Raw genomic sequence first — 27,316 nt, forward strand, 5'->3', positions numbered from 1 at the left:
GTTCACTTCTCTTCCACGTATGAGTGAAATCACACAGTATTTGGCTTTCTCTTTCAGATTTATTTCGCTTAGCATAATGTCCTCCAGGTCCATCCATGTTGTCGCTAACGGGACAATTTCATCTTTTTTTTTTATGGCTGAGCAGTCTTCCATTGTATGTATATATATGCCACATCTTCTTTATCCAGTCATCTGTTGATGGGCATTTAGGTTGCTTCCAAGTCTTGGCTATTGTGAATACTGCTGCAATGTACATAGGGGTGTGTATATCTTTTCAAATTAACGTTTTCATGTTCTTTGGATAAATACCCAGAAGTGGTGTAGCTGTATCATATGGTAGTTCTATTCTTAAGTGTTTGAGGAATCTCCATACTGTTTTCCATAGCAGCTGCACCAGCTTGCATTCCCACCAGCAGTGTAAAATTGTTCCTTTTCTCCATACCCTCTCCATCACTTGTTATTTTTGTCTTTTTAATAATAGCTATTCTAACAGGCATGTGGTGATATCTCATTGTAGTTTGGACTTGCATTTCCCTAATAAATAGTGGTGTTGAACATCTTTTCATGGGCCTGTTGGCCATCTGTATATCTTCTTTGGAAAAATGTCTACTTGGATCCTCTGCCAATTTTTTGATCAGGTTATTTGTTTTTTTGTTGCGAGTTGCATAAGTTCTTTATATATTTTAGAAATTAACCCCTTTTTGGATATATGATTTGCAAATATTTTCTCCCAGTTGTTGGGTTGTCTTTTCATTTTGTTCACAGTTTTCTTTGCCTTGCAGAAGCTCTTTAGTCTGATGTACTTCCATTTGTTTACTTTTTCTTTTGTTTTCCTTGCTTGAGAACACATGGTATTCAAAAAGATACTGCTGAGACTGATGTCAAAGAGCATATTGCCTGTTTTTTTCTGGGAGTTTTATGGTTTCAGGTCTTACATTCAAGTCTTTAACCGATTTTGTGTTAATTTTTGTGCATGGTGTAAGATAATGGTCTACTTTCATCTTTTGCATATGGCTGTCCAGTTTTCCCAACACCATTTATTGAAGAGACTTTCCTTTCTCCATTGTATGTTCTTGGCTCCTTTGTCAAAAATTAGCTCTCCATAGACGTGTGGGTTTATTTCTGGGCTCTCAATTCTGTTCCATTGATCTGTGTGCCTGTTTTTCTGCCAGTACCATGCTGTTTTGATTACTGTAGCTTCGCCTATAGTATTTATACTATACTCAGTAATTAATTATACTCAGAATTGCTTTGGCTATTTGGGGACTTTTGTTGTTCCATATAAATTTAAGGATTCTTTGTGCTCTGTCCATGAAAAATGTCATTGGGACTTTGTCAGGGATTGCACTGAATCTGTAGATTGCTTTAGGAAGTATGGACATTTTAACTGTGTTAATTCTTCCAATCTATGAGCACAAAATATCTTTCCACTTCTTTGTGTCTTCTATGATTTTTTTCAACAATGTTTTATAGTTTTTAGTATATAGTTCTTTCACCTCTTTGGTTAAGTTCATTTATAGGTATTCTATTCTTTTTGTTATAGTTGTAAATGGGATTGTATTCTTGATTTATCTTTCTGCTAGTTCATTGCTAGTGTTTAGAAACACAACTGATTTTTGTATGATGATTGTGTACTCTGTAACTTTACAGTATTGAAGAAAAAAATCACTCTTAAAGGCAAATATACAGGTAAGAGAGTAGATCAACCACCTATAAAGATAGTATGAAGGCCAAAAGACAAAAGTATTAAAATCATCTTTATCTATGATAAGAGGTTAAGAGATAAACAAAAATAAAACAGGTAAAATATGATATCAAAAACATAAAACATGGAGGGGAGAATAAGAGTGTAGGGCTTTTGTAATAAGTCAAACTTAGCAGATCATCTACTTGATACAGATTGTTATTTACATAGGTAATTATACATGAGCACCATGGTAGCCACAAAACCAAAAACCTATAATAAATACACACAAAAAAAAAATAAAGAGAAAGGAGCCCAACCATGCTAAAGATAGCCATCAAACCACAAGGGAAGAGAGCAAGAGAAGAAGAAAGGAAAAAAGAACTAGAAGAACTTCCAGAAAAAAGTAACAAAATGGCAATAAGTAAATACTTATCAATAGTTACTTTAAAGTTCAATGGACTAAGTGCTCCAACCAAAAGACATAGAGTGGCTGAATGGATAAAAAAACAAGACCCATATATATATATGTTTCATACAAGAGACACACTTCAGATCTAAAGACACTCAGAAACTGAAAGTGAATGAATAGAAAAAGATATTCCATGCAAATGGAAACAAAAAGAATGCTTGGTTAGCAATTCTTATATCAGAGAAAATAGAATTTAAATCAAAAACTTTAATAAGAGACAAAGAAGAGCATTACATAATGATAGAGGGAACAATCCAACAAGAAGACATAATACGTGTAAACATCTGTGCATCCAACATAGGAGCACCTAAATACATAAAGAAAATATTAACAGACATAAAAAGAGAAATGGACAGTAACACTGTAATAGTAGGGGAATTAAACACTCTACTTACTCCAATGGATAGATCATCCAGACAGAAGATCAATAAGGAAAGATTGGCCTTAAATGACACATTAGACCACATGGCTTAGTAGATATATATAGAACATTCCATCCAAAAACTTCAGAATACACCTTCTTTTTGAGTAGACATGGAGCATTCTCCAGGATAGATCATGTCTTAGGCCACAAAACAAGTCTCAAAAAATTTAAGAAGATTGAAATAATACCAACCATCTTTTCTGACCACAATGGTATGAAATTGGAAATCAACTAAAGGAAGAAAACTAGAAAAGTCACAAATACGTGGAGATTAAACAAAATGCTACTGAATAACTGTAGAGTTAACAAGAAGTCAAAGGAGAAAACAAAAAATACCTAGAGACAAAGGAAAATGAAAATATGACATACCAAAATTTATGGGATACAGCAAAAGTGGTAAGAGGGAAGATTATAGCAATAAAGGCCTACCTCAAGAAACAAGAAAAATCTCAAATAAACAATCTAAGAATACACCTAAAAGGACTAGAAAAAGAAAAAGAAACAATGCCCAAAATTAGTAGAAGGAAGAAAATAATAAAAATTAGAGCAGAAATAAATGAATTAGAGAATAAAAAGATGATAGAAGAGCCGACCAAGTGGCATAGTGGTTTAATTCACATATTCCAGTTCGGCAGCCCGGGGTTCATTGGTTTGGATCTTGGTGGTAGACCTGCTCACTGCTCATCAAGCCATGCTGAGGCAGTGTCCCATATAGAAGAAGTAGAAGGACCTACAACTAGGATATAGAACTATGTACTGGGGCTTGGGGAGAAAAAGAGGAAGATTGACAACAGAAGTTAGCTCAGGGCCAATTTTCCTCAAAAAAAAAAGACAATAGAAAAGATCAATAAAATTAAGAGCTTGTTCTTTGAAAAGGTAAACAAAATTGACAAACCTTTAGCTAGGTTCACCAAGAAAAAAGAGAAGGCTCAAGTAAATAAGCTCAGAAATGAAAGAGGAGAAATTACAATGGATACCACAGACATACAAAGGATAAGAGAATACTACAAAAAGCTATATGTCAACAGATTGGATAATCTAGAGGAAATGGATAAATTCTTAGAATCATACAACCTTCCACAACTGAATCATGAAGAAAGAGAAAATTTGAATAGTCTGATCACCAGTAAGGAGACCGAAACTGTAATCATAAACCTCCCAAAAAACAAAGAGATTTAAATAGTAATCAAAAACTTCCCAAAAAACAAAAGTCCAGGACCAAAAGTCTTCCCTGATGAATTCTACAAAACATTCAAAGAAGACTTGATACTTATCTTTCTCAAACTCTTCCAAAAAATTGAAGAGGAGGGGTCAGTTCCTAACTCATTCTATGAGGCCAACATACCTTGATACCAAAACCAGACGAGGACAACACAAAAAAAGAAAACTAAGATATTTTATAGGCTCATATCACTGATGAACATAGATGCAAAAGTCCTCAACAAAATGTTAACAAGTTGAATATAATACATTAAAAGGATCATACACCATGATCAAGTGGGATTTATTCCAGGGATGCAGGCATAGTTCAAAATCTGCAAATCAATCAACGTGATACACTACATTAACAAAACGAAGAAAAAAATCACATGATCATCTCTATAGATGCAGAGAAACATTTGAAAAGATACAGTATCCATTTATGATAAAAATTCTGAATAAAATGGGTATAGAAGGAAAGTACCCTAATATAAAAAAGGCCATATAGGGCCGGCCGCATGGCTTAGTGGTTAAGTGCACGTGCTCTGCTACTGGCGGCCCGGGTTCGGATCCTGGGCACGCACCGACGCATCACTTCTCCGGCCATGCTGAGGCCACGTCCCACATACAGCAACTAGAAGGATGTGCAACTATGACATACAACTATCTACTGGGGCTTTGGGGGAAAAAATAAAGGAGGAAGATTGGCAATAGATGTTAGCTCAGAGCCGGTCTTCCTCAGCAAAAAGAGGAGGATTAGCATGGATGTTAGCTCAGGGTTGATCTTCCTCACACGCACACACACAAGGCCATATATCACAAACCCACAGCTAACATCATACTCTTTGGTGAAAAACTGAAAGCTATTCTTCTAAGAACAGGAACAAGACAAAGATGTTCACTCTCTCCACTTTTGTTTAACATAATATTGGAAGTCGTAGCCAGAGCAATCAGGCAGGAAAAAAAAATAAAAGGGATCCAAACTGGAAAGGAAGAAGTAAAGCTGTCACTATTTGCAGAAGACGTAATTTTATATATAGAAAACCCTAAAGAATCCACAAAAAAACTATTAGAAATAATAAACGAATACAGTAAAGTAGCAGGGTACAGAAATTCTTTATTTCAGGTTGAGACAAGGTGAGAAGTAGAGGGATGCTGGAGCATCTTATTGTTGCCAGAAAGTGCAAAAACTCTCAAATAATGATGGAGACAATTCAAAATGACACAGGTGCAAGCTGGAAGGAACTTCTTCTGGAAAAAGACTAAATTAATCTAAGCATCTAAGTAGATAACCTGAGTATTGGATTACAATGCATTGAATAAAACAGAAATCCATTAGTTCATAGTGATATATACAAATGAATGAATAAATAAACGAATACATGGGAAAACTTTAGAGTAAAATGCCAACTAATCAATGCAGGAGTAATGAAAAGAGATCATCGTTACTTAGTTACCATCATAGTGGATGATCATATGAGAGTCATCAATGGATTCTAACAACGACTGTAGTATGTTTGAAGAGCGTCATGATATTGGATTAATACTCTAATAACTACCCCCAGATACCAATCAAATCCCAAGGGAAAATGGGGTTTCACCATGAGAGACCTGGCAGATACATTCTTGATTGGGTGATCAGAATGAACATCACCAGGGATAGGACAGGAGGACATCCCGAGCCCCTGATGTCAAGGGACATGATCACAGACTCATTTATGGTGTGTAGATCCAAGAATACATGACCTTAGTCTGCTCATAGTTAGACATGGGATAGAACCAGGCTGAGGGTCACCCTACAGAATGCAAATCCTTTATTCTTGAAGATAGTCAAGGGAACAAGGGACAGAGAAAGACTGAGGAGTTCTTCCAGATTGCAGGAGACTGATGACACAGGGCAAATGAGGGCAACATTTATTCCTGAGCAAAACCCTGGACCAGAAGGAAAAGAGATGCTGTTAGGCAGTTGGTGGAGCATGAATTGGGAGTGAGGATTTGGTGAAAGTGTTGCATCAATGTAGATCTCCTGACTGGGAGTTTAGGGTTACATAGATGAGTGTTCACGTTTATGGGAAGAACATGCTAGGGTATTTAGTGGTGATGGTGCATTATATCAGAAAAAATTATCTATCTATCTATCATCTATCTATCTATCTATCTATCTACTTCTGTCTGTCTGTCTGTCTGTATGTCTACCTATGGGTGTGTGCATATGTTTATGTATATGTGCATAGATACATACATAATAGCCCTCTCCTCTCTCTCTCTCTCTCTCTCATGACTTTCTCTTTATCTCCATCTCCATCTCTGTCTCCATCTCTATCTCATCTCTATTTCTCTCTGGTAAAGTATTACCAAATCAGGAATGTAGGTCAAGGTGATGTGGGAATAAAATACAAGTTCTCATAAATTTTTCTGTAACAAAGAAAATTATTATAAAATCATTTAGAATGAAGAGATTTAATTAAGAACAGACTTAGACTTTGAAAAATGTTCTTTACTTTTTATAAAAATTTGTTTAAATCATCCTTGCAAGTTTTGTGTGTTACAGTTTAGTCTTGTTTATTGTGAATTCCAAATGGACGGGGTGGGGGTGTATAGACAAGACTTTGTAAGGGCTCAAATCCTCTGAGATCTTAATGAAACCCTGGGAGCCTGGTTCTGGGTAGTTTAGACACTGATTTCTAACTTCATCCAGGTACTTTAGATCCTGAAGCTAAGACCAGAGCCTCACAGAAAAGGTAATTTCTCCCCAACGACCCTCCCCTGACCTCCCACCATCACCTGCAACTCCTTCACCACCACCTAATGCTCCTGTTTTCCCCCCTCAGCTCCAGCTCCATGGCTCAAGTCCAGGAGGAGAACCAGTGTAACCGGGGAGGAGGGTGGCCCTGATGGGATATGGGGGCAGGGAGATTGGTTGGTGAGGGTTCTTGGCTTGGGGGTGAAGAATCATGAAAAATTCCAAGTCTGTGTGATCCCAGGCACATCCCTACCTCTTGCTGGGCCTCAGTTTCCCCACCCAAGGAAGGGATGGGGGTGTGGGACTGCAGGATTTCAGGAATCTTGGCATGAGGTAGAATCTTCTCATTCTCCAGATGCTGCCGTGAGAGATTACCAGCCTGATGAGGACAAAGACTTGGACGGTCAGGTAAGCCCCCTGCTCCTGTCCGGGCACCAGGCACAGTCTTGTTAATAAGCTAAATCCACCGCTGCTTCTCCATCCTCCTGTCACTTGGCTCTCAGCAGCATCTGGCCTCACACTTCCTCTTGAAAGATGATACACACAGGCTGCTGGGACACTATGGTGTCCCAGCAGCAGGGTGGGGTTTTCCCCAGTGGGATTTTCCTGATTCCATGTGGGCTTCTCCTTCCGGGTCTCCTTACTTGGTTCTTCTAATCATTGGTCCTCCATGTCTCATAATGGTAGTGCTGCCAGGGACAGTTGTATAGTCTGTGCACTGCACAATAGGGATCGTGGATTTGAGACCCTACTGGTGGGATCTGAGAGGTATGTCTTTTCTTATTCACACAGAGGCCCACTATAGACTAGCCCATCCCTGCACTAGGACCCTCTGCCTTCCTTTTTCTCTGTTTACTCTCTTTTCTCTGATTTTGTGGATTTAGATGCAGTGGAACTGCACAATAACATGCCTTGGGTGTAATGGTCGGCGTTTGGCTCCTACTCTCACAGAAAGCCCACTCAGCCATTTTGTTAACCTCACCATGAGACAGTTTTATGTGGTCACATTTATTTAATCCCAGGTATAGCTGGACCACCTCTGTGTTCATGATTCCACAATCATTTCCAGCCCTGACCCTGTGCCTGAGCACCAGCCTCATAGATCTACCTACCCGTGCATCCAGCAGGCATTTCAACGTCACATACACAATTCTTAAATCTCCCCAAAAGAGTTGTTTCTGTCTCAGTGTTCACTTCCTCCAAAAAATCCAGAAGTCTTTCTCTATTCTTCCCTTTCCCTTATCTCCGCACCAATGTCTAGAGACGTTTTGTTGTCACAGCTGGGAGGGGGGATGCCAGTGTCCTCTAGTGGCCAAAGATGCTGCTCAATGTCCTACATTTCACACTATGTCCCCAATGACAATCATCTGGCCAAGACGCCGATCCTTCTGAGTGGAGAAACATCGTCCTGAATAAAGCGGTTCACTTATTCTCTACTGCATCACTATTTCACTTTCTTCCTAACACTTATCTCCACCCCAGATTACCTTGTTTCCTTCTTTATGGCCTGTTCCCAACCCAGTGACCATGAATTCCTTGAGGGCAGGGCCATTATCTGTCTGCTTCTTGGCCCCCTGGCAAGTGCCCTGTCTCTGTCTCTGTCTCTGTCTCTGTCTCTGTCTCTGTCTCTGTCTCTCTCTATATGTATATGTATGTATGTATGTATTTATATTTATGTATGTATATATATTATATATGTATATGGAGTGAAGTGAATGAATCAAAACTTAATGAATGTCCTTTAAGACCCCTAGTTTCCCCCACATTAGTTCATTCATTTAGTCAGTGAGTCAACAAATGTTTATTGGGAATCTCTGACAAGGCTCTGTCTTAGACTAGGTGTTATAAACCTGATTGAAAACATATCTGAACAAGGGAGTCAGAAGATCTGATTTGTGTTTTAAAATCAAGTCTCTGTCTTCTGGGAGGAAACATAACTGAAGAGGGACAAATGTGGAAACAAGGAGAGGAGTTCACCCCCTCAATGTCTCCCCCAGCAGACCGCTGGCAAGGAAGACCCTCAGGGAGTGATGTACGCCCAGGTGAACCGTGCAAGTCACAGACGGGGGGTGGACACCCTGCCTTCCCCCCTGTCAGAGAGATTTCTGGAGACAGAGGACAGACAAGAGGGAGAAGACAGTCAGGTGAGTCCTCTGCATTCCTGGAGCCCTGGCTTCTCCCCACCCCAGGCACATCCTTGACTCTCACTCTGTCCCCTCCAGGCTACTGCATCTGAAGACCCCCAGGATGTGACCTACGCCCAGCTGCACAGTTTGAATCTTGGACAGGAGACAACCACAGCCCCTTCCTCCCAGGCAGGGGGCCCCCCAGCTGAACCCAGTGTGTATGCAGCTCTGGCCATCCTCTAGCCCAAGAAGGATCCAGACCTCACCTTCCAGGGGGTGGGGGGGAGACTGCAGGGGCCCCAGAAGGCAGTAGGGCTGCCCCCAGTGGACACTCATCTGATGAACTGGAGCCTGGGGGCCTTTTGTAAGCAAGCAGGACATCCCAGGACTTTAGAAGTCACCTAACTCTGCAGACGAATATAAATATTAGCCTTATATTATTAGAAATAAAGCAATACACTTGTACATAACCAATGACTGAGAGTAGACAACCAAAATGAAGATAGAACTTTTTTTTACTTAAATGATAATGCCAAATCTTATACATCAACACATAGTTTTACTTAAATGGTAATGCAAATGTTATATATCAAGATCAAGTGAGACAATTAAGTGCCTCAATGAGATTATTAGATAGGGAAGAAAGCCTGAACATCAACAACCTAGGTGAACATCTAAAGAAGTTAGAAAAAGAGTGGCAAACTCATACCATGACAGTGGATGAAGGAATATAATAATAATAAGAATATATATTTATATGGAATGAATAAAAAAAGAGAAAAATCAGATGTGTTAGTCTGCTTAGGCTGCTATAACAAAAGACCATAGACTGAGTGTCTTAAACAACAGAAATTTATTTGCTCACAGTTCTGGAGGCCAGGAAGGCCAAGACCAAGGTGTGGACAGGTCAGTGTCCTTTGAGGGCTCTCCCCTTGGGTTGTGGGTGACTGCTCTCTCGTTTCTGCTCACATGGCCTTTCCTCGGTGTGTGTGAGGTGGAGAGAGAGATCCCTGGTGTCTTTTCTTATAGGGACACTAACCTGTCTAATCAGAACCCCATCCTTATGATCTCATTTATCCTTAATTCCTTCCTTAGAGGGCCCATCTTCATATTCAGGCACACTGGGTGTTAGGACTTCAATATGAATTTTAGGAGGGCACAAACATTCCGTGCGCAACATTCCACTCTTGAGCCTTCCAAATTCATGTTCTTCTCCCACACAAAACACATTCATTCCATCTCTCCAGTCCCCCCAAATCCCCACTCATTCCAGCATCAACTATCAAGTCTGAAATCCAAAGTCTCATCTAAATATCATCTAAATTGGACATGGGTGAGAGTGGGGGTAAGATTCATCCAGAAGCAGAATTCCTCTGTAGTTGTGAAACTGTGACCTAGACAAGCTATGTGTTTCTTTTTTTTTTTAACAGTTTTTTTATAAATTTTTATTTATTTATTTATCCCCCCCCCAAGCACCAGTAGATAGCTGTATGTCATAGTTGCACAGCCTTCTAGTTGCTGTAGCTATGTGATTTTAAAATGCAATGTTGGGGCAGTCCAAGTCCGACTCCCAAAGGGAGAAATCGGAAAAAAGACAGGGGTGATGGGTTCCAAGCACGTTCAATGCCTCGTGTGATTTTGTGAGGACCCTTCCACTGCTCTGAGCAGACACCATCTGACCTGTTGAAATCAAGGCAGTGACCCAATCATTGAAACCAAGGATGCAGCCCTGATGACCTCTGAACTGCCTTTGTAGTCACCATTCTGTTTTCGTGAAGAAGAGCACATGTTTCAGCTGAATAGCTCTGTGGTCCCATCCTGTAGATCTAAGAAGTCTGAAGTCTTTCATTCATTTTCTCCCGTCTCCACCCCCTTCAGTTCAAACTAGCAGTGTTTCTGCTGCACAATCTCTTCACCTCATTACCAACTGGGAGTCCATCCCCACCTTTGGGGTTCTCTCCCAAACACACTTTCCATTTGTTGCAATATGGACAGCTGAGAATTTTTCAAATCTTTAAGTTCTGGGTCCATTCGCTTAACAATTCATTCTTCCATTCATCCCTCTCCTCTTGTATTGTACTATAAACAGTCAGGAGGATCCAGCCCACAAATCAACATTCTTCAGCTAAATATACAATTTCATGGTTCTCAAGTTCTATCTTCTACAAACATCAGAACACAATTCAGCCAAGTTCTTTGCCACTTTATAACAAAGATCGTCTTTTCTCCATTGTTAATAATTCGTTCTTCATTTGCATCTGAGGTCTTACTTGAATGGACCTTACTGTGCTTATTTATACCAACATTCTGTTCATGATTAATCATGTATTCCCTAAAAAGATGAGACTTTTTCTCCAGCTCTTCTCTTTTCTTTCTGACCTTTCAACAGACTCACCTTTAACCTCCATCTATCTGTCCGCAGCACTTAGACTTTTTGTAGCATGAACCTCAAAACTCCTCCATGCTTTTCCGGTTACTAGTTCCAGAGCTGACTCCACATTTTAGGTAGTTGTTACAGCAGCACCCCACGTCTCAGTACCAAATACATACAGTCATACGTCGCTTAACAACAGGAAGACATTCTTAGAAATGTGTTATTAGGAGATTTCATCATTTTTCAAACAGCAGAGAGTGCACTTACACAAACCTAGATGGTATAGCCTACTACACATCTAGACTATGTGGTACTAATCTTCTGGGACCACTCTTGTGTATGCAGTCTGCCGTTGACTGAAACATCGTTATGTGTCTCATGACTGTATTATTCCTCTCAGGCTTCTGTAACAAAAAATCATAGACTCGGCGATTTGAGCAACAGAAATGCATTATCTCACAGTTCTGGAGCCTGGAAGTCCCAGATCAAGGTGCAGTGGGGTTGTGTCTGGTGGGGGCTCTCCCCTGGGATTGCAGACAGCCCCTTCTTACTGTGGCTCACAGAACCTTTCCTAAGTGTGAGAACATGGAGAAAGACAGAGAGCGAGCTCTCTGGTTTCTCCTCTTATAAGGACACTAATGTTATCAAATCAGGACTCCAGCTTTATAACCTCATTTAACCTTAATTACTTTCTCAGAGGCCTCAGCTCCAAATACAGCCACACTGGGGTTGAGGTTTCAACATATGAATTTGGAGGACACAAGCATTCAGTCAATAAGATTAATAAAGCCAAAAATGTTTATTATTGATTATTCTTAAAATGTATAAAATCCTGGGAACACTGACAAGAAATAGAGATAAGATATAAATTACTCATATCAGAAATGAAAAAGAGACATCAGTACAGATTGCACAAACTTTTATAGTTTTTATAGTGTCAACCTAAACAAAGAGGTATACTGAGATAAGCTCCAATTACCAAAAATTGAGTTTATTCAGGAATAGCAGAGGGATTGCAATTATCAACAAGAAAACTGTAGCAATCTGCAGGCGAGTGCTTTGAGGGTTTGGGATGGGCTGTGTTTATGGGCAAGGACTACACAGAGGGTGGCATTTAGCTAGCATCCAAGCAGCAAGTTCATTGGTTTGAGGATGAGGAGAGGTTCTGGGTGGATGTTCATTGGTTGAGGGATAAGTTTCCATTTTCTTTAAATCCGGCATTTATGAGAAATCAATCTTTCAGTCCTTAAGTTTCATTTTCCTGAGGACTCATGTGTGGAATTCCCCATTTCATATCCTTCAGTTCCGTTTTAGATTGAAATCCTTTCACGATAGATGTAAATGGACTGTGTGAAGAATATTATCCAATTTGGATAAAATGGACTAATCCCTCCAAAATTTTCCAAAACAATCTCAAGAATAAATAGAAAATCTGAATCATCTTTGAGCTATGAAATAAATTATATCTAAAAATTAAAATTATCCCACAAAATTAACCCCAGATCCGGCAAGATTCCCAGTTGACTTCTTCCAAACACTATGGAAGATTAAACACTAGTCTTATGGACATTTTTCTAGAGCACACACAGTCCCACACATATTCATAGGCTAGCAAGAAAACCTGACAAGGTTATTTCAAGAGAGGAAAATCACACTTCAGTCTTCCACATAGACTCAGATGAAAAATAACTTTTAAAATGGGGAAAAACTCTGACTGCAGTATTATTGCTCATCCACACAGGCAGTGGGTGGTAGAAAAATATTTAAATAAAGATCAATTTTCCTGAAAAAATCAGAGCTCTAATCACTCATTGTCCCCTAAAGCTGAAGACAGGACCCCAGGATGAGCAGAGGAGCTCTGCCCAAGGGAACAAGGGATCTGAGGAGGCAGGAAGGACTCAGAGGTTTGTTCCAAGAGAGATGGGGATGGACACTGTTGTAAGAAAAAGGAGAAGTCCATGAAGGGGGCTGTGATAGAAAGAAAGCCCACACTCCAGGGCCAGGGGAGGAGTGATGTTTCCTTCCCTTATTTCACTGTATTTCTCCGTTGTGCTCATTGTCACAATGACCTCGACTTGAACTGTACAGTTAGACATTGAGCGTGTGTCTCTGCTGATCTGAGCTCTGCAGTGCATCTTCCCTGAAGCGTCTCCAGGGCCTGGATGACCACTGTCCATGGTGAGGACCTCGCAGGGATGTGCTGACAGATGGGTTGAGGATGAAGGAGACCTCACTGGGGAGACTCTGAGAGGGAAGGATATGCCCTTGGTCACCATTACCCGGAAGGGGCATCTCTGAGTTTATTTGCTGCTCTGTCCTGGAAATGAGAGCCAGGCTTTTGAGAAAAGGCAGTTCCCCTTCCTGTGGGGCTGCTGATGTGACAACCCCATGAGGGGGAGCACCAGCCTCCGAGTGGCCACACCCTGAGAGTCTACCTGTCCTGCCAAGCACCGTGGTCTCCTCTATTTGCACAGCTGGGGCCAGAGAGAGGAGATGCCATGACTCTGACACTCATGGCCCCGCTCTGCCTTGGTGAAAGTTGAGGGGGAGAGGGGAAGTCCTAGTCTTGGAGGGTCCCACCCCACAGTCAGGCCCTTGTCTGTCAGGAGACCCCAGGACTCAGGAGGCTCGTGGGAAGGAGGGATTCTGCTCAGGATTCAGGGATAAATCTCTCACAGGGAACTCTCTTCCAGGGCTAACTGTGGGCCCCAGTGCCCCAGTGAAGACAGGTGAGTCCGTCCCCAGGTGTCCCAGATGCCACTTCATCACTGGGGACAAAGGGCCACACTTAGGCAGTTGGGGACTGGGAACAGAAGCTCTCAGCTGAATGATGGGGGACATCTGTGAGGGTCCTCAGGCTGAGAGCTGGGGAACTCGGGGTGGGGAATGTCTTGTGACTCAGCCTCTAATTTCCTTCCAGGGACCCTCCCCAAACCTACCATCTGGGCTGAGCCAGGCTTTGTGATCCCCTGGGGGATACTCATGTCCGTCTGGTGTCAGGGGACACTGGAGGCCCAGGAGTACTGTCTGGATAAAGAGGGAAGCCCAGAGCCTGGGACTAGACAAAAGCCACAAGAGCCTCAGGACGAGACCACATTCTCCATCCCACACACAACAGAGCAATATGCAGGGCAATATCGCTGTTACTATCTCAGCCCCACTGGCTGGTCAGAGCACAGTGACCCCCTGGAGCTGGTGGTGACAAGTGAGAAGACACTCAAGGGTCCCAGCCTCAGGCTCTGCCCTCAGGAAGGGGGTCTGCTCTCAGGGGTGTGTCTCCTCTCACAGACCAGCCCTGGGGGATATGAGGGAGGTGTGAGCCCCATTCAACACGCTGCCTCCTCCTCTCCTAGGATTCTACAGCAAACCCACCCTCTCAGCCTGTTGAGCCCTGTGGTGACCTCAGGGCAGAATGTTACCCTCCACTGTGGCTCATGGCTGTGATATGACAGGTCAATTCTAAGGAAGGAGAACACAAGCCTTCCTGGACCCTGGACTCGCAGTTACACCCCAATGGCAGTTCTAGGCTGTGTTCCCTGTAGGCCCTGTGATCCCCTTCCACAGGTGGATGTTCAGATGCTATGGCTGTTGCAGGAACTTCCCCCAGGTGTTTTCACAGTCTAGTGACACCCGGAGCTCCTAGTCTCAGGTTAGGGTGTCCCTTTCTTGACCATGAATGTCTTAGGGCCTGAGACAGGTCCTCAGGAGAGCCCCTGGTGGGATGATGAGGTGACAGGATCCCAGGGATTCTGAGGCCAGAGATACAGAGAGTGAGATGCAGTGAGAGCTGGAGACTCAGGAAGAGAGAAGGGTCTTCACATCGCTCATCTGAGGCTACTTCTCCCCTGTCAGGAATCAACCGAAATGTCATCTCCAAGGGTGACCTTCACTGATGACACAGCTCAGAACAGTCCCGCCTCCTCCTTATCTATTAAATTCTCCTTCTCTCTTTGTATATATGCACACGTGCACATATCTACAGTTACCTTACATATACCTAGAATTTTACTTCTATTATATATTTATATGCATATGCATACATATATATTATAAGTATAAACATAAATATATCTAATCCTCATTTAAAAATATTTATCCAAATAACTAATATATTTCATCTGATGTGGGTTTACATGTTTTCTGTTGGTCTACTCAACCACATTCACACTCCAGAAAATCAGAAACACTGTCTTAATGAATCACTGACTTAACACTACCATTTGTAAGAAATATGCATAGATATATGTGTGTGTTTATATGTGTAAATGTGTATATGTTTGTATGTGTATATATGTAAAAATATACGACCAACCCCATATCCTTGGATCTTGAGTCCTCAGCTGTTGAATAAGTGGATACTCTCATCTCCAAGGGATTCAGCTTATATGGTCCTGTATCCCAGAGGGAACAGAGAACACACAAGAGCTCCATTACTTCTGAATTGGAGAGAAAATTGTTCTGACCTCTTGGGGCACTGCCAAAGTGTGTTGCGCTGAGACTCAGAAATGAGATCTGAATTCACACAACACAGGGAGTCCGGAGAATCCAAGGAGTCCAGAGGGAAACTGGCTTCAGCTGAGAAGGGGTTCATTAAGGTAGTACATAGATCTTATGTTGTGGGAAGTGAGAGGATATCAGAACTGAGAACACACTGAAAGGTTGGACTCAGCTCTCCTCACTCACACCCTCATTTTATGATTCTCAGAAGCAGCTGACAGCACGAGCCCATCACACAACAAGTCAGACCCCAAGAGTGGTGAGCAGGAGAAATTCTCATCATGGGTCTGGCACAGAATGTTGTGTCCTATCAAGGGGAGGTAGGTGCTCTGGGGGCACATCCATGGATCCTGGGGTGATTTTGCTCTGCCCTGACCTCTTTGGTCTCTTTCACCACAATACCTACCCTCACATCCCCAAGACTACACAGTGGAGAATCTCATCCGGGTGGACGTGACTGACTTGATCCTGGTAGTCTTTGGGATTCTGCTATCTCAGGCTCCACACAGCCAGAGGAACATAGATGCAGCCAGGAGATAAACACAAGAGACAACAAACCCACTGCTCAGTGAGGTAGAACCTTGAAAATGGATCTTATGGACCCAGGAGGTTCTGAAAGAAAATCTGCATCATATGTTGGTTGAACTCGCTGCTGAGAATATTGAGATAGTAACATGGTTTGGGTGCAGGAAAATGTCTGGGTGTTCCCAGTCAAGATTCTTTCTCTACTTAACCACGGTGTTCCCCACCCCCCACCATTGTTGAATCTCCTTTACTCCCCTCTTTCTTTACTCACCCCTATGACATGAGGGTATATCCTTCAATATATACCTGAGGGTATATATATGAGGGTTTCTATCCACACCTATACATACCTTCATGCTCTGGACCACTTTTTTTTTTTTTTGTGAGAAAGATCAGCCCTGAGATAACATCCATGCCAACCCTCCTCCTTTTCTTCCCCCCAAAGCCCCAGTAGATAGTTGTATGTCATAGTTGCACATCTTTCTAGTTGCTGTATGTGGGACGCGGCCTCAACATGGCCGGAGAAGCAGTGCGTCGGTGCACGCCCGGGATCGAACCCGGGCCGCCAGTAGCGGAGCGCGCGCACGTAACTGCTAAGCCACGGGGCCGGCCCCTGGACCACTTTTGATAAACAAAATGTGGTATCTCCATAACATTGGACTTTTATTCAACCATAAAAGGAAAGAAGTACTGATACACACTACAGTGTGGGTGAATATCAAAATTATGAAACTAAGTAAAAGAAGCCAGACACATTTTGTAGAATTCCATTTATAAGAAACAGACAGAAAAAGAAAACCCATAGAGACAGAAATCAGATTTGTGTTTGTCAGAGGCTGAGCTGGAGGAGGGAGTGGAGACTGACTCCTTCGTGTTTCTTTTGGGGTGATGTAAATCTCTTGGAACTAGACGGAAGCGGTGGTTGCAACATTGTGAACTTTCTAAATTTCAGTGAATTATGTAATTTAACAAGGTCAACAATGTGTTATGTGGATTTTACATCAATAAAAGGAAATGCAAGTAAAAAGAACACGGTTTCTTGTAGGTCCCTTATATCTAGAGAAGTTTCCCCACGTCCCTGCAGAGTTTTATCTGCGGTAGGATCCTCACCAGAAAAGAGCTGCCCCAAGTGCCACAGAGCTTAGAGATGAACACACTGCACTGATGAATTTTCACCTTCGCTCTTGATCTGCTAGAGTATGGAATGCAGGATGATCATTCCTGCATCCTTTAAGTCTGTGGTCATCTGCAAGTTGACCAAGGATGTGGTTTGATTCTGCTTTATATTGTTGGTTGATTAGGAGATCAGATTTTGGTGCTTCCAAGTAGCCCTTCCTACCATAAGTCTCTTACAGCACACGTCTTAATCAGGCATAGAAATGACACCTGACTGAGATTCTTCTATTCTCAGGCACTACTGACCCCATAACAACTCTGAGAGGTGGGGTTGTGATCAATTTCCTACAATGAAGAAAATGGGAGTGGGCATGTTACCTGCTCGAAGTAGATGGTCAATAAGTGTTCCCTCTTGTCTTAAATTAAAACCTATGAATTGTCTTTAATAGTGCATTTTCCCAAAGCATGGAGACAGAATCCACGGTATTAGATGAAGAGTCATGATCTGGGGGACAAGAGGTGGTGAGGAGGTAGAAATGACTCAGAGGTTTTGATGAGGAGTGATGAAGAGAAGGTGCTGCTGCTTATGGAAACAAGGAATTCAGAGAGAGGAAGAGCTTGGGAGAAACAAAACCACAGACCCAGGACAGGTGGGAGGTGGTAGTTCCCACTATGAGTCATTTGACAGTGCTATAAACATCTCCCCACGCCTCCTTCTCCTCTTGGGGTCGTCTATCTTGTGATAGACCCATTGGTTCTACCAGTCAACTAAAGCAGAGTGTGAAGGATCCTTCAATTCTTCACTCTCTTCTACCTCACATACAATGAACAAATCCATAGTTCTGCCCATGATCTCTTCTTTCCGCGACCCTGATCCATCACCACAGTCAAGCTCAGTTGACAACTCAAGACCGCTTGTTGGTGCCACCCCATCAGCCTCCTTCCTGCCCCTAACCCCAGGCCCTCACTCCCTGATGAAGTGTTTTGTTCTCGTTGCCCCAAACTTATCTGTCACTGACCCTACCCTGCACAAAACCCTTCCACAGGTCTCCTTCTTCCTTCAAATAAATTCCAGCTCTCTCCACTTGACAATTCACGAGGTTGATGATCTGGTTTAGCTAAAGTCTCCAGCCCCAGTAAAGCCAGCTCCTCCTTACAAACCAAACTCCATACAATTGACCACTTCCCCTCCCCAGACACATACAACCTGAGTAATTACCACATTTGTACCTTCTCATAGGTGGTTCCCTGAGCTGATTTCAACACAGTAGACTCCTCTCCAAACCTCCTAACCATGATAATGACAAAATACTCTTCCTGCCTCATCCCATTCGACTGTGAATGTATTTTTGTTGTGGGATTTATGTAAGGGTTACATGAGAAACCCTCATAAACCGCTTAGATTACTGATTGCTCATCATCTTGGAGTTGGATTAATGATGGAGTTTTATCAGTGTTTACATCAACACAGTCCTCCTAAAGAACAGTCCCTACAGAATGGTGTTCTTCTCAAAACATCAATCTGTTCATACATTCCTTTACTGAAAATTATTCTGTTGTCTGAAAGATAAAATCCAGAAATTCTCACATGCTGCACAAGACCCTGTGTGACCAGGGTTCAGTGTTACCTGATTCCTCACAGTTCTTAGACTAGTTCACACTCTTCCTGGTTGAGGATGCTGGGCCCTCACCACACTTGTACTGACCCTACCTTGTCTCAGTCTCTCCTTCTCCAGAAAGTTCCCACACTTCCATCACCAATGTTGCCAGACTTCCACATGTTATTGAGGCTGTCTGTATTCTGTTTGTCTTTTTCTCTACAACTTACGGAAACTACAGCCAAATGATTCATTGTCTAAATATCTGTGTTGTCTGTTGTCACTAATCAGAGCTCCATGAGTCCAGGAGAGGAATTGGTCAGCTTCACAAATGAATCTCATGTCTGGACACAGTAACTGCTCAATCAACACTGGTTGATGCCCAGATGGTGGAAGGAAGCAAGAATATTTGCATTTACAGAGTCTCAGGAAAGGGAAATGATTTACCTCAGGTCACCAAGTTTCTGTAAAAGGCAGAGTCAGAAATGGAACTGAAATGGGCTGGCTCCTAGGCCCTGCGCTGTGTTCTCTACCCTCATGTTCTGGGACAAGTGTCACTCTCTGGATTTGGGTTTGACATGAGCCATGGTGGCAGTGCGTGGGGGGTCTGGCGAGTCCAGATCTGGTCTGGAAGATCCCTGAAGCCTGCTGGTCCTCAATCCTATCCTTCAGGGAGAGTAGAGTGAGGCCCTGGGAGGGGCTGTTCCCCTTCCTATGAGGCCTCTAATGAGGAACCGGTGACACGTCACACAGACTCTGTCACACCGCCTGCATCTGTCTGTCCTGCTGGGCTCTGTGGAATTTATAAGTCACCGGTGCTGCTGGGGATCATGGGAGGCAGTGCCAGGACACCTACTCTCACTGCTCTTCTCTGCCTTGGTGAGTTTTGGAGAAACAAGGTCAGCCCCAGATCTGACCCCAGTGCTCAGGGGCCCAGACCAGACCTGGAGCTTCTATGTGTGGGTGGGGGACACATTCTCACAGGGAACTCTCTTCCAGGGCTGTGTCACGGCCCATGGGACCAGGTACAGACAGGTGAGTTCCCATCCAGACCTCCTCCTTCAGCCCAAAGAACCCCATGTGCAGCTGGAAGGATCCCAGAGGGTCTGGGCTGATGGTGACCAGTCTGGGAGGCACCTTGAGAGACAGCTGGGGAAACTGAAGGGAGAAGGGATCCCTGGACACTTCAGGTCTGATTCCTTTCCAGGAGTGCCTCCCAAACCCTCCATCTGGGCTGACCCAGGACCCATGGTCACCATCAGGAGCCCTGTGACCATCTGGTGTCAGGGGACTGTGCAAGCTGATGTCTACTGTCTGTACAAAGATAAGGTCTCCAAACCCTTGGACATGGAGGTCCCACAGGACTCCAGCAACAAGACCAGTTTCTCCATCGAATCTATGAGCTCACACACTGCAGGGCTGTATCAGTGTGCATATCACACCAGCTGGAACGGCTGGTCAGAGCGCAGTGACCCCCTGCCCCTGGTGGTGACAGGTAAGGGGGAGGAGTCGGGTCCCCTCCCCACTGTGGGCTCCTCCTCACAGACAGATGGGAACGGAGTGTGGGCTCAGGGGACCTCAGCTCTCACAGTCCACACCTGGGGTATGTGGGCTGATGGTCCCCCCTTTAAAAGGCTCCCTCCTTCTTCCTCAGGAGAGTTCAGTGCACCATCCCTCTCAGCCCACCCAGGCCCTGTGGTGGCATCAGGAGGGAAAATGTCCCTCTCCTGTAGCTCAGAGTTCACATTGAACACTTTCCATCTGCTGAAGGAGGGAGGAGCTGACCGGCCCAGACAAATGGAATCGAGGAGCTTTCGTGGGAGGTGGCAAGCTGTCTTCTCTGTGGGCCCCATGAACACCTCCCACGGGGGCACCTACAGATGCTATGGTTCTTCCAGCTCCTCCCCCTATGTGTGGTCACACCCCAGTGACCCTCTGCATCTCGTGATGACAGGTGAGGGTGCCCCTGGGTCCCCAAAGTGAGTGATGTAAGCCCTGAGCTCAGTGGAGCCTTGAGGGTGATGGGGGGTTGGTAACATGGCCTCCTGGGGCCTGAACCACAAAGTGAGAATTTTAGGGGGTTGAAAAATGAGAACTCTCACTCCAGGCCCAGTGGGCAATGTGGGATGTGAGTCCCCTTCGATGCCACTGTCCCTTCTCTCCAGGCGTGTACAGGGAGCCCTCCCTCTTGGCCCAGCCAGGCTCGCTGGTGCTGTCTGGAGACAACCTGACCCTCCAGTGTCTCTCAGAGGCTGGTTTTGACAGATTCGCTCTGACCAAGGAGAAGGGCCTCACACACCCCCAGCATATTCATGGGCAGCACAGCCCCGACTTCCCCCTGGGCCATGTGAACCACACCCACGGGGGCCAGTACAGATGCTACAGTGGACACAACCTCTCCTATGCATGGTCGGCCCCCAGCGCCCCGCTGGACATCCTGATCGTGGGTGAGGAACCCCATGTCCTGACTGTCTGCTCAGGGCCCTGGGCACAGGGTCAACCCTGGTGGTGATGGGGTCCAGTGAGGATGTCCTGGAGCAGAGGCTGAGATGGGGCAGTGGTCTAGGGAGAGGGAGGAAGAAAGGAAGAAAGGGGGAGTGAGAGGCAAAGACATAAAAGAGTCTCACCCAGGGGGACTGAGAGGAGCTGAGAGGGGTTAGAGACAGAGTCCCTGGAGAGAGGACAGTGGAGAGGACAGTGGTCCTTCAGCTCAGGGTCAAGGGCATGTGGGGAGGGGGAGCTCTCTACACATCACAACCTTCCTCTCTCCCAGGAATGTATGATAAACCCTCCCTCTCAGCACAACCAGGGCCCTCAGTGTCCTGGGGAGAGAAAGTGACCCTGCTGTGTCGCTCTGAGATCTGGTTGGATACCTTCCATCTGTCCAAGAATGGGTCACTTGCTCCTTCCCTGCACCTTCATCTGCAGGACATGGCTCCACCCTTTCAGGCCAACTTCACCATCAGTCCTGTGACCTCTGACCATGAGGGGACCTACAGGTGCTACGGTTCAGACAGCACCTCCCCCTACCTGTTGTCACTTCCCAGCGACCCCCTGGAGCTCCTGGTCTCAGGTGATGATCCTCAATCCTGTCCCCTGTCCCTATGATCTATTTGGGTCCCTGATCTCAAGTATGTCTGAGCTGGGATAGGATAGAGGGGGGCTCTGATGGAGTATCATCCAGAAAGACATCTGCCTCTCAGAAGCCCTCCCACCCCTGCCCACACCCTTCCCCCTCACCTGGGTCTAGAAGGTGCCAGGGGTGCAGAAGGAAGGTCTTGTGGGAGCCACAGGGCTGATCAGCAGAAGAGTTTGAGCGAAGTGGGGCATCCAGGGTCAGCCCAACCCCCCGCCCACGGGGCTCATCTCAACAACTGGTGAGTCACTGAAGCCCCTTTGCTCTGAGGAAGCACAGACCACCCAGGCCAGTTCTAAGAGTCTCTCAGAGGATGTGATGCCCCCTCAGATACTCAAGAACCGGCTTGTCTGCCATGGGAGCTGGGAGTTGGGCAGAGATGTGGGTGGGGACCACAGCACTCCATGGGGCTCTGATGCTGGGTGGATGGCCCTTTGGGAGATCATACAGAGGGAGATGTTGGGGGCCCACCCTGGGTGAGGGGCAGCCTGGATGAAGTGAGGAGAATGGAAGCCCCACCCCCTCACCTCATCCATCCTTGGTTTGTGATATATGGGTGGCATCCACTGGGAGGGGGGTCTCAGTGCTCCCTGAGGTGGTGATTTTGGACAGGTCCCTGGTCCCAGAGCTCCTGGTTTCAGGTGAGGAACCCCTGTCCCTGTCCTCTCTGAGCTCTGAAGGCCTTATCTCGGCCCCATCCACATGAAATTCTGAGACACAATGGAATAATCAGAGCACAGATGAGGTTAGACAGAGGACGGTCCAGCCCATGAGAGGGTGGAAATAGACGGGAACCTCCCATCCTTGGGACACCTCATCCCTGAAGTGTCAGACAGAGCTGAGGATGGGAGAGGGATGGGATGAGACTCAATGAACCTAAGAGGAAATGAGATTACACTAAAGTTACAAGGCAGAGGCCCCACCCGCTGACTTTCTTGTGTCTCTGTCTCACAACTACAGCATCACTACTCACCAGGATCCAGGAACAGGGGGAGGTCCCACAGAGACATTCAGGCTAGGAGTCGGGGTGGGAGGGACCCCTGCGAGGTGGGGTTGAATCTATGTGGGCTCAGCTCTCCTGGGAGGTTGAACTTCTGAGAAAGCCTTTCCCTATCTTTATGGGGATACTGACTTAGTGATATTAATTTTATATCCTAACAAAATACCACAGATTGTCCACCTCTCAATTGTTTTTCAATTGATCTCCTCTGATTTACTAATAATAATTATATCAACCTCAAGAAAATAGAAATTTCACTTCATTTTCAGATTGTGTACCTATTTTATTTATTTGCATCAAATATCATATGATGTTGAAAAGGTAAAATACTAAGATAACTTGAGTGCCACTTTAGGAAAATATTTTAATTTTTAGCTCGAATTATTTTAAAACAAGCACATCCAAAAATCTATATTTTTTGTATATATAATTCTATCGTCCAATCCATGTCAGTTCATTTTTCTGTTACATTCAGGTTTTATTAGGAAAAAATATTCTTTTCTTAGGAGAAATTAGGATTTTTTTTCTGGTCTTTTGTACATCTTCTGAATTTTTTCTCTGTAATTTTAACCATGATGTGATACATTCAAAAGATTTCTTAGTATCAAACATTTGGATATTAATCACACTGAATGATGTTTATTGTTCATTCACACTTTCTGACTTGTATAAGCTTATTTAGAATTTTTACATGAAGATGTATAGTTAGAATTGATATACAACTTTTTAAATATTTTTTATGTTAAAACTGATCAAAATAGATTTGCAGGATTATCTATTTTTTGAGCTCATGCAATTTTATACTACCACTGATTTTCCACATTCCTTAAGGCTTTGAAGACCAGAACTGTGGACTTCCTTGGTTCTGGATATAGAATATGGAGAGGGCAGAGGTTATCTTTTTTTTTTCATTCATTTATTTAGAGTTTATTGAGTGCCATTATCCATTACATGAATTTAATTTCAAAGAATCTGGGAAATTCACGCATTCTTGCAACCCACTTTCATATCTAGGATTTTAGCATGAAAAAGTTCAAATATAAAATCAAATGACAGTCTCTTCTCATTGAAATCTTATAGAACTTTCCAGAGTTCTGAGAGAGAGAGAGAGAGAGAGAGAGAGAGAGAGAGAGAGCGAGAGAGAGAGAGAGAGATAAAGAGAGAGAAGAAGATGATGATGATGATGATGGTAATGGTGATGAAGATGATGATGATTTTGATGGTGATGAAGGTGATGGAACCTCCCTCAACTGTCCTGTCCTTTCTGGCCTGTCTTGAATGTACTAAGACCCTGATTCTCAGCCTCTTCTCCTCTGGACCCCCACTACATCCCACAGAAATGATTTCATTCCTCTTTGAAGAACAGACTAAGATCTTTCTGGAGACCTTCTTTTCCTGTAGCTTGTGACACACCTTGTCTGGGTCTTCATGTGGCTTTTCTCAGGCTCCTTCTTCTATTTAGGATTCAGCTTAAATGTCATCTCCAAGTGTGACCTTCACTGTGACACTGTTCAGAACTGTCCTGCCTCCTTCTTACCTAATTTATTTCATGTAATTAACACAACATATGCTCTATGTATATATATATGATCAACCCCTCATCAATGGATGCTGGGTCCTCAGTTTTCAAATAAACAGAAGCTTTCATATCTGGAAGAGCTGGCTTACATGGTCCATATCCCAGAATGAAAAGAGGTCATACAAGAAGCTAATTGTTTCTGTATTGGGAGACCATTTTTCTCCTCCATCCTGAGTTCTTGGGGACATCCAAACTCTGTTCCAAATGACTCAGAAGCAAAGTCTAAATTTAAAAAAGAAAGAAATGGAAATAATGCAATGATAACAGAGGGAATTCTTTTACAGCAGATAAAGGGTTCATGAAGGGACTGTATAATGTTTATGCTGTGAGAAACAGAGGGAATTATAAGAACACAGGGGAAAGGCTTGAGTTGCATCAAGTCCTCTTCTATCCTCACTTTTTTTTTTTGGGTCAGCTGACACTATCAGCCCATCACAAAATAAGTTATACACCAAGAATAGTGAGCAGGAGAAATTCTCAGTTACGGTATTAACACAGAGGGTGTTGTCCTGTCAAGGGGAACCAGGTGCCCTGGGTAGACATCCAGGGATCACGGAGTGAGTTCTGTCTGCCCTGACCTCTGTGATCTCTCTGTCCACAATTCCTAGCCTCACATCTCCAAGACTACACAGTGGAGAATCTCATCCGGATGGGTGTGTCTGCCTTCATCCTGCTGGTCCTTGGGATTCTGCTATTTCGGGCTTGTCACAGCACAAGGAGACCCCAAGATACAGCCAGGAGGTAAATGCAAAAGAGAAAAAATGCAACATTCAGAGTATAGAGTCCTGGGAATAAATCTTGTGTGCCCAGGAGGTTCTGGAAGAACATCTAGATCTTATGCTGTGTGAACTGTCTACAGGTCATTGTGAGTTGGAGGAATCATTGTTCATGTGCAAGGGCCATGTCTGGACTTTTCTTCCATTGAACAGTGGAACTTTCCTTCCTGATTACAGCTGAGTTTTCTTGACTGGCTCCTGTATTTCCCCATTTCTGTGAAATCAGCATGTATCTCACATGGCAGATTAGGGTCCTCACCTCCTCACACTTTCTTCCTCTGGTACACTTTTATATAATACATTTTTCTTTATTTCTAGTTACCACATACCATGATCTCTTTATTCAGATCATGCAATCTGTTTCAATAAATCAATAAATTGGCATAACAAAGGTGCATCCTGAAAGCGATATATAGAAAATGATGTCCTAACACCCTCTCTGGACTCCACAAGCCCTTCATTTTTCATCAGATGCTACCTGTGTAGTTTCTTCAGAAATATCATCATTGGGAATCAAGACATTGCTTTCTGAAGTGATAGCATAGTTCTTACTGCCTCTGAAAAACCCATTGTTAAAAACACTGATTCAAAGCATTCTCCAGTTTCTCTGGTGTCTATACTCCCTTCATTGCCAACTTCAAGGTGCCAACATGAGGTCCCTGATGCAGAGCTGGGAACTGATGCACAGAATTGACTTTCACAAGACAGTCCAAACCAATAGGAAACTTTGAATTTCACTCTGACAGTCCCAGAATTCACCTAAATTTCCTTGTATTTTATGTGTAATGATCTTTCCTACCTCAAATGTTGTGGCACAGCTTCAGTGAAATCACAAGACCAAAATTCCAGAACATCCACATGAGATACAAAGAGAAAAATGGTAATATCAGTTGTGGGAGAGAATAGTATGCACGTAGAATCCTAATTCATTACTTGTAGGACCGCAAAGTATATCCATGAATTTAGAGAGTAGATAATACTTATCTAGTTAAAGTAAGAGACACACAGCTATGGTCTTTGAGTATACACCTTAGAGAAAATATGTACATATGCGCCAGGATCCATTCACAAGGACATTGACAAGGGATTTATTCATATTAACCCAAATCATTTTAAGACTACATTCATCAAGAAAAGCAAGAATTGGGTGTTTTATGTAAAAAATCGAAAATGATACGTCGCTGAAAATGCACAAACTAAAATTCCAAATACTCATGTGTGTCCATCTTCAAACACGCCAGTGAATAAATGTAAGAAGATTAAAAAACTGTGTTTAGAATTATCCCATTTATGCAAAGTTAAAAAGGAAAAATTATGTATTGTTTAGGAATGTATACCTAAGATAAACTCTACAAATAAAGGAAGGAAAATCATTCAATGAAATCTATGATGGTGGTTACAAATAAGGCGATGTTGGATACGTTTGCTCAAGATGGAAACCACAGAATCCTTTGGAATACTGGCAATGTTCTTCTTGACTTTCATTTGATGACTCATATGTCACCTGTTAGTGCATTAGACATTGCATTTCTATTCTATAAACTGTCTTTATTTTTCCTACAACTAACTAAGGTGGAGTTGAAGTAGGGTGCTGAAAGCTATGTCCTACACAGGTGACTAATTCCTAACAAAGTGGCTGTTGATCAGTTATAACAAATATTTCACATTTTGGCATTTCCTCAAAACGTGATCGCTCCCGCCTGCTCAGCCTCACCTGAGTCCAATCAGATAATGAGCCAATTTCCAGGTGGGAAACTGGGTCTCTGAGCAAACACTTGGGCCAGTACCAAACTATAGGCGGTTAAGAATTTAAAGTGGGATCACGTGAGTTCCTGAACTCATAATGGCCCAAGAATCTGAACTGGGATGAAGCCCACCAATATGGACCCGGAGGTGACTTCAGCGATGGGGTTTAACCCCATCATGAAGTGTTTTAGTGTCACCTCGCTGGGGTTAGTTCCAGAGTGCACTACACTCAGGATGTCTGGTCTTTTCTTGGACCCACTGAGGGGGAATCAGATAAAGGTCATGGGAGAGAAGCAGCTCCTCTTTCCTACAGAGACCTG

General features: G+C 43.6%; 2 protein-coding genes across 7 annotated transcripts in view; both read left to right on the top strand.

Annotated features, from left to right (window-relative positions):
- LOC131397404 (leukocyte immunoglobulin-like receptor subfamily B member 4) overlaps nt 1–9,435 on the top strand; it is a 52,260-nt gene extending 42,825 nt beyond the window's left edge. Inside the window, 5 exon segments of the mRNA XM_058530249.1 lie at nt 6,479–6,521; nt 6,612–6,649; nt 6,879–6,931; nt 8,524–8,667; nt 8,746–9,435. Of these exon segments, the coding sequence (XP_058386232.1) occupies nt 6,479–6,521; nt 6,612–6,649; nt 6,879–6,931; nt 8,524–8,667; nt 8,746–8,892 (425 nt within the window). The 3' untranslated portion in view covers nt 8,893–9,435.
- Nucleotides 1–25,645, top strand: part of LOC131397407 (leukocyte immunoglobulin-like receptor subfamily A member 6) — a 47,508-nt gene extending 21,863 nt beyond the window's left edge. For 2 of the 6 annotated variants that reach the window (XM_058530254.1, XM_058530253.1), the window contains 12 exons: nt 14,377–14,672; nt 15,729–15,840; nt 15,942–17,555; nt 19,051–19,112; nt 19,513–19,638; nt 19,759–19,794; nt 19,967–20,254; nt 20,414–20,713; nt 20,925–21,206; nt 21,533–21,832; nt 25,083–25,215; nt 25,334–25,645. In XM_058530254.1, coding sequence (XP_058386237.1) covers nt 19,091–19,112; nt 19,513–19,638; nt 19,759–19,794; nt 19,967–20,254; nt 20,414–20,713; nt 20,925–21,206; nt 21,533–21,832; nt 25,083–25,215; nt 25,334–25,343 — 1,497 coding nt within the window. In that variant the 5' untranslated portion in view covers nt 14,377–14,672; nt 15,729–15,840; nt 15,942–17,555; nt 19,051–19,090 and the 3' untranslated portion in view covers nt 25,344–25,645. Of the gene's footprint in view, nt 1–13,112; nt 13,202–13,716; nt 13,753–13,943; nt 14,229–14,376; nt 14,673–15,728; nt 15,841–15,941; nt 17,556–19,040; nt 19,639–19,758; nt 19,795–19,966; nt 20,255–20,413; nt 20,714–20,924; nt 21,207–21,532; nt 21,833–23,975; nt 24,127–25,082; nt 25,216–25,333 lie in introns of those variants that run through there. The other 4 variants (XR_009216761.1, XM_058530252.1, XM_058530257.1 and 1 more) reach the window with 4 other exon arrangements.
- The last annotated feature ends 1,671 nt before the right edge of the window (nt 25,646–27,316 follow it).

The sequence above is a fragment of the Diceros bicornis genome, chromosome 34 (assembly GCF_020826845.1).
Source record: "Diceros bicornis minor isolate mBicDic1 chromosome 34, mDicBic1.mat.cur, whole genome shotgun sequence".
Lineage (NCBI taxonomy): Eukaryota > Metazoa > Chordata > Mammalia > Perissodactyla > Rhinocerotidae > Diceros > Diceros bicornis.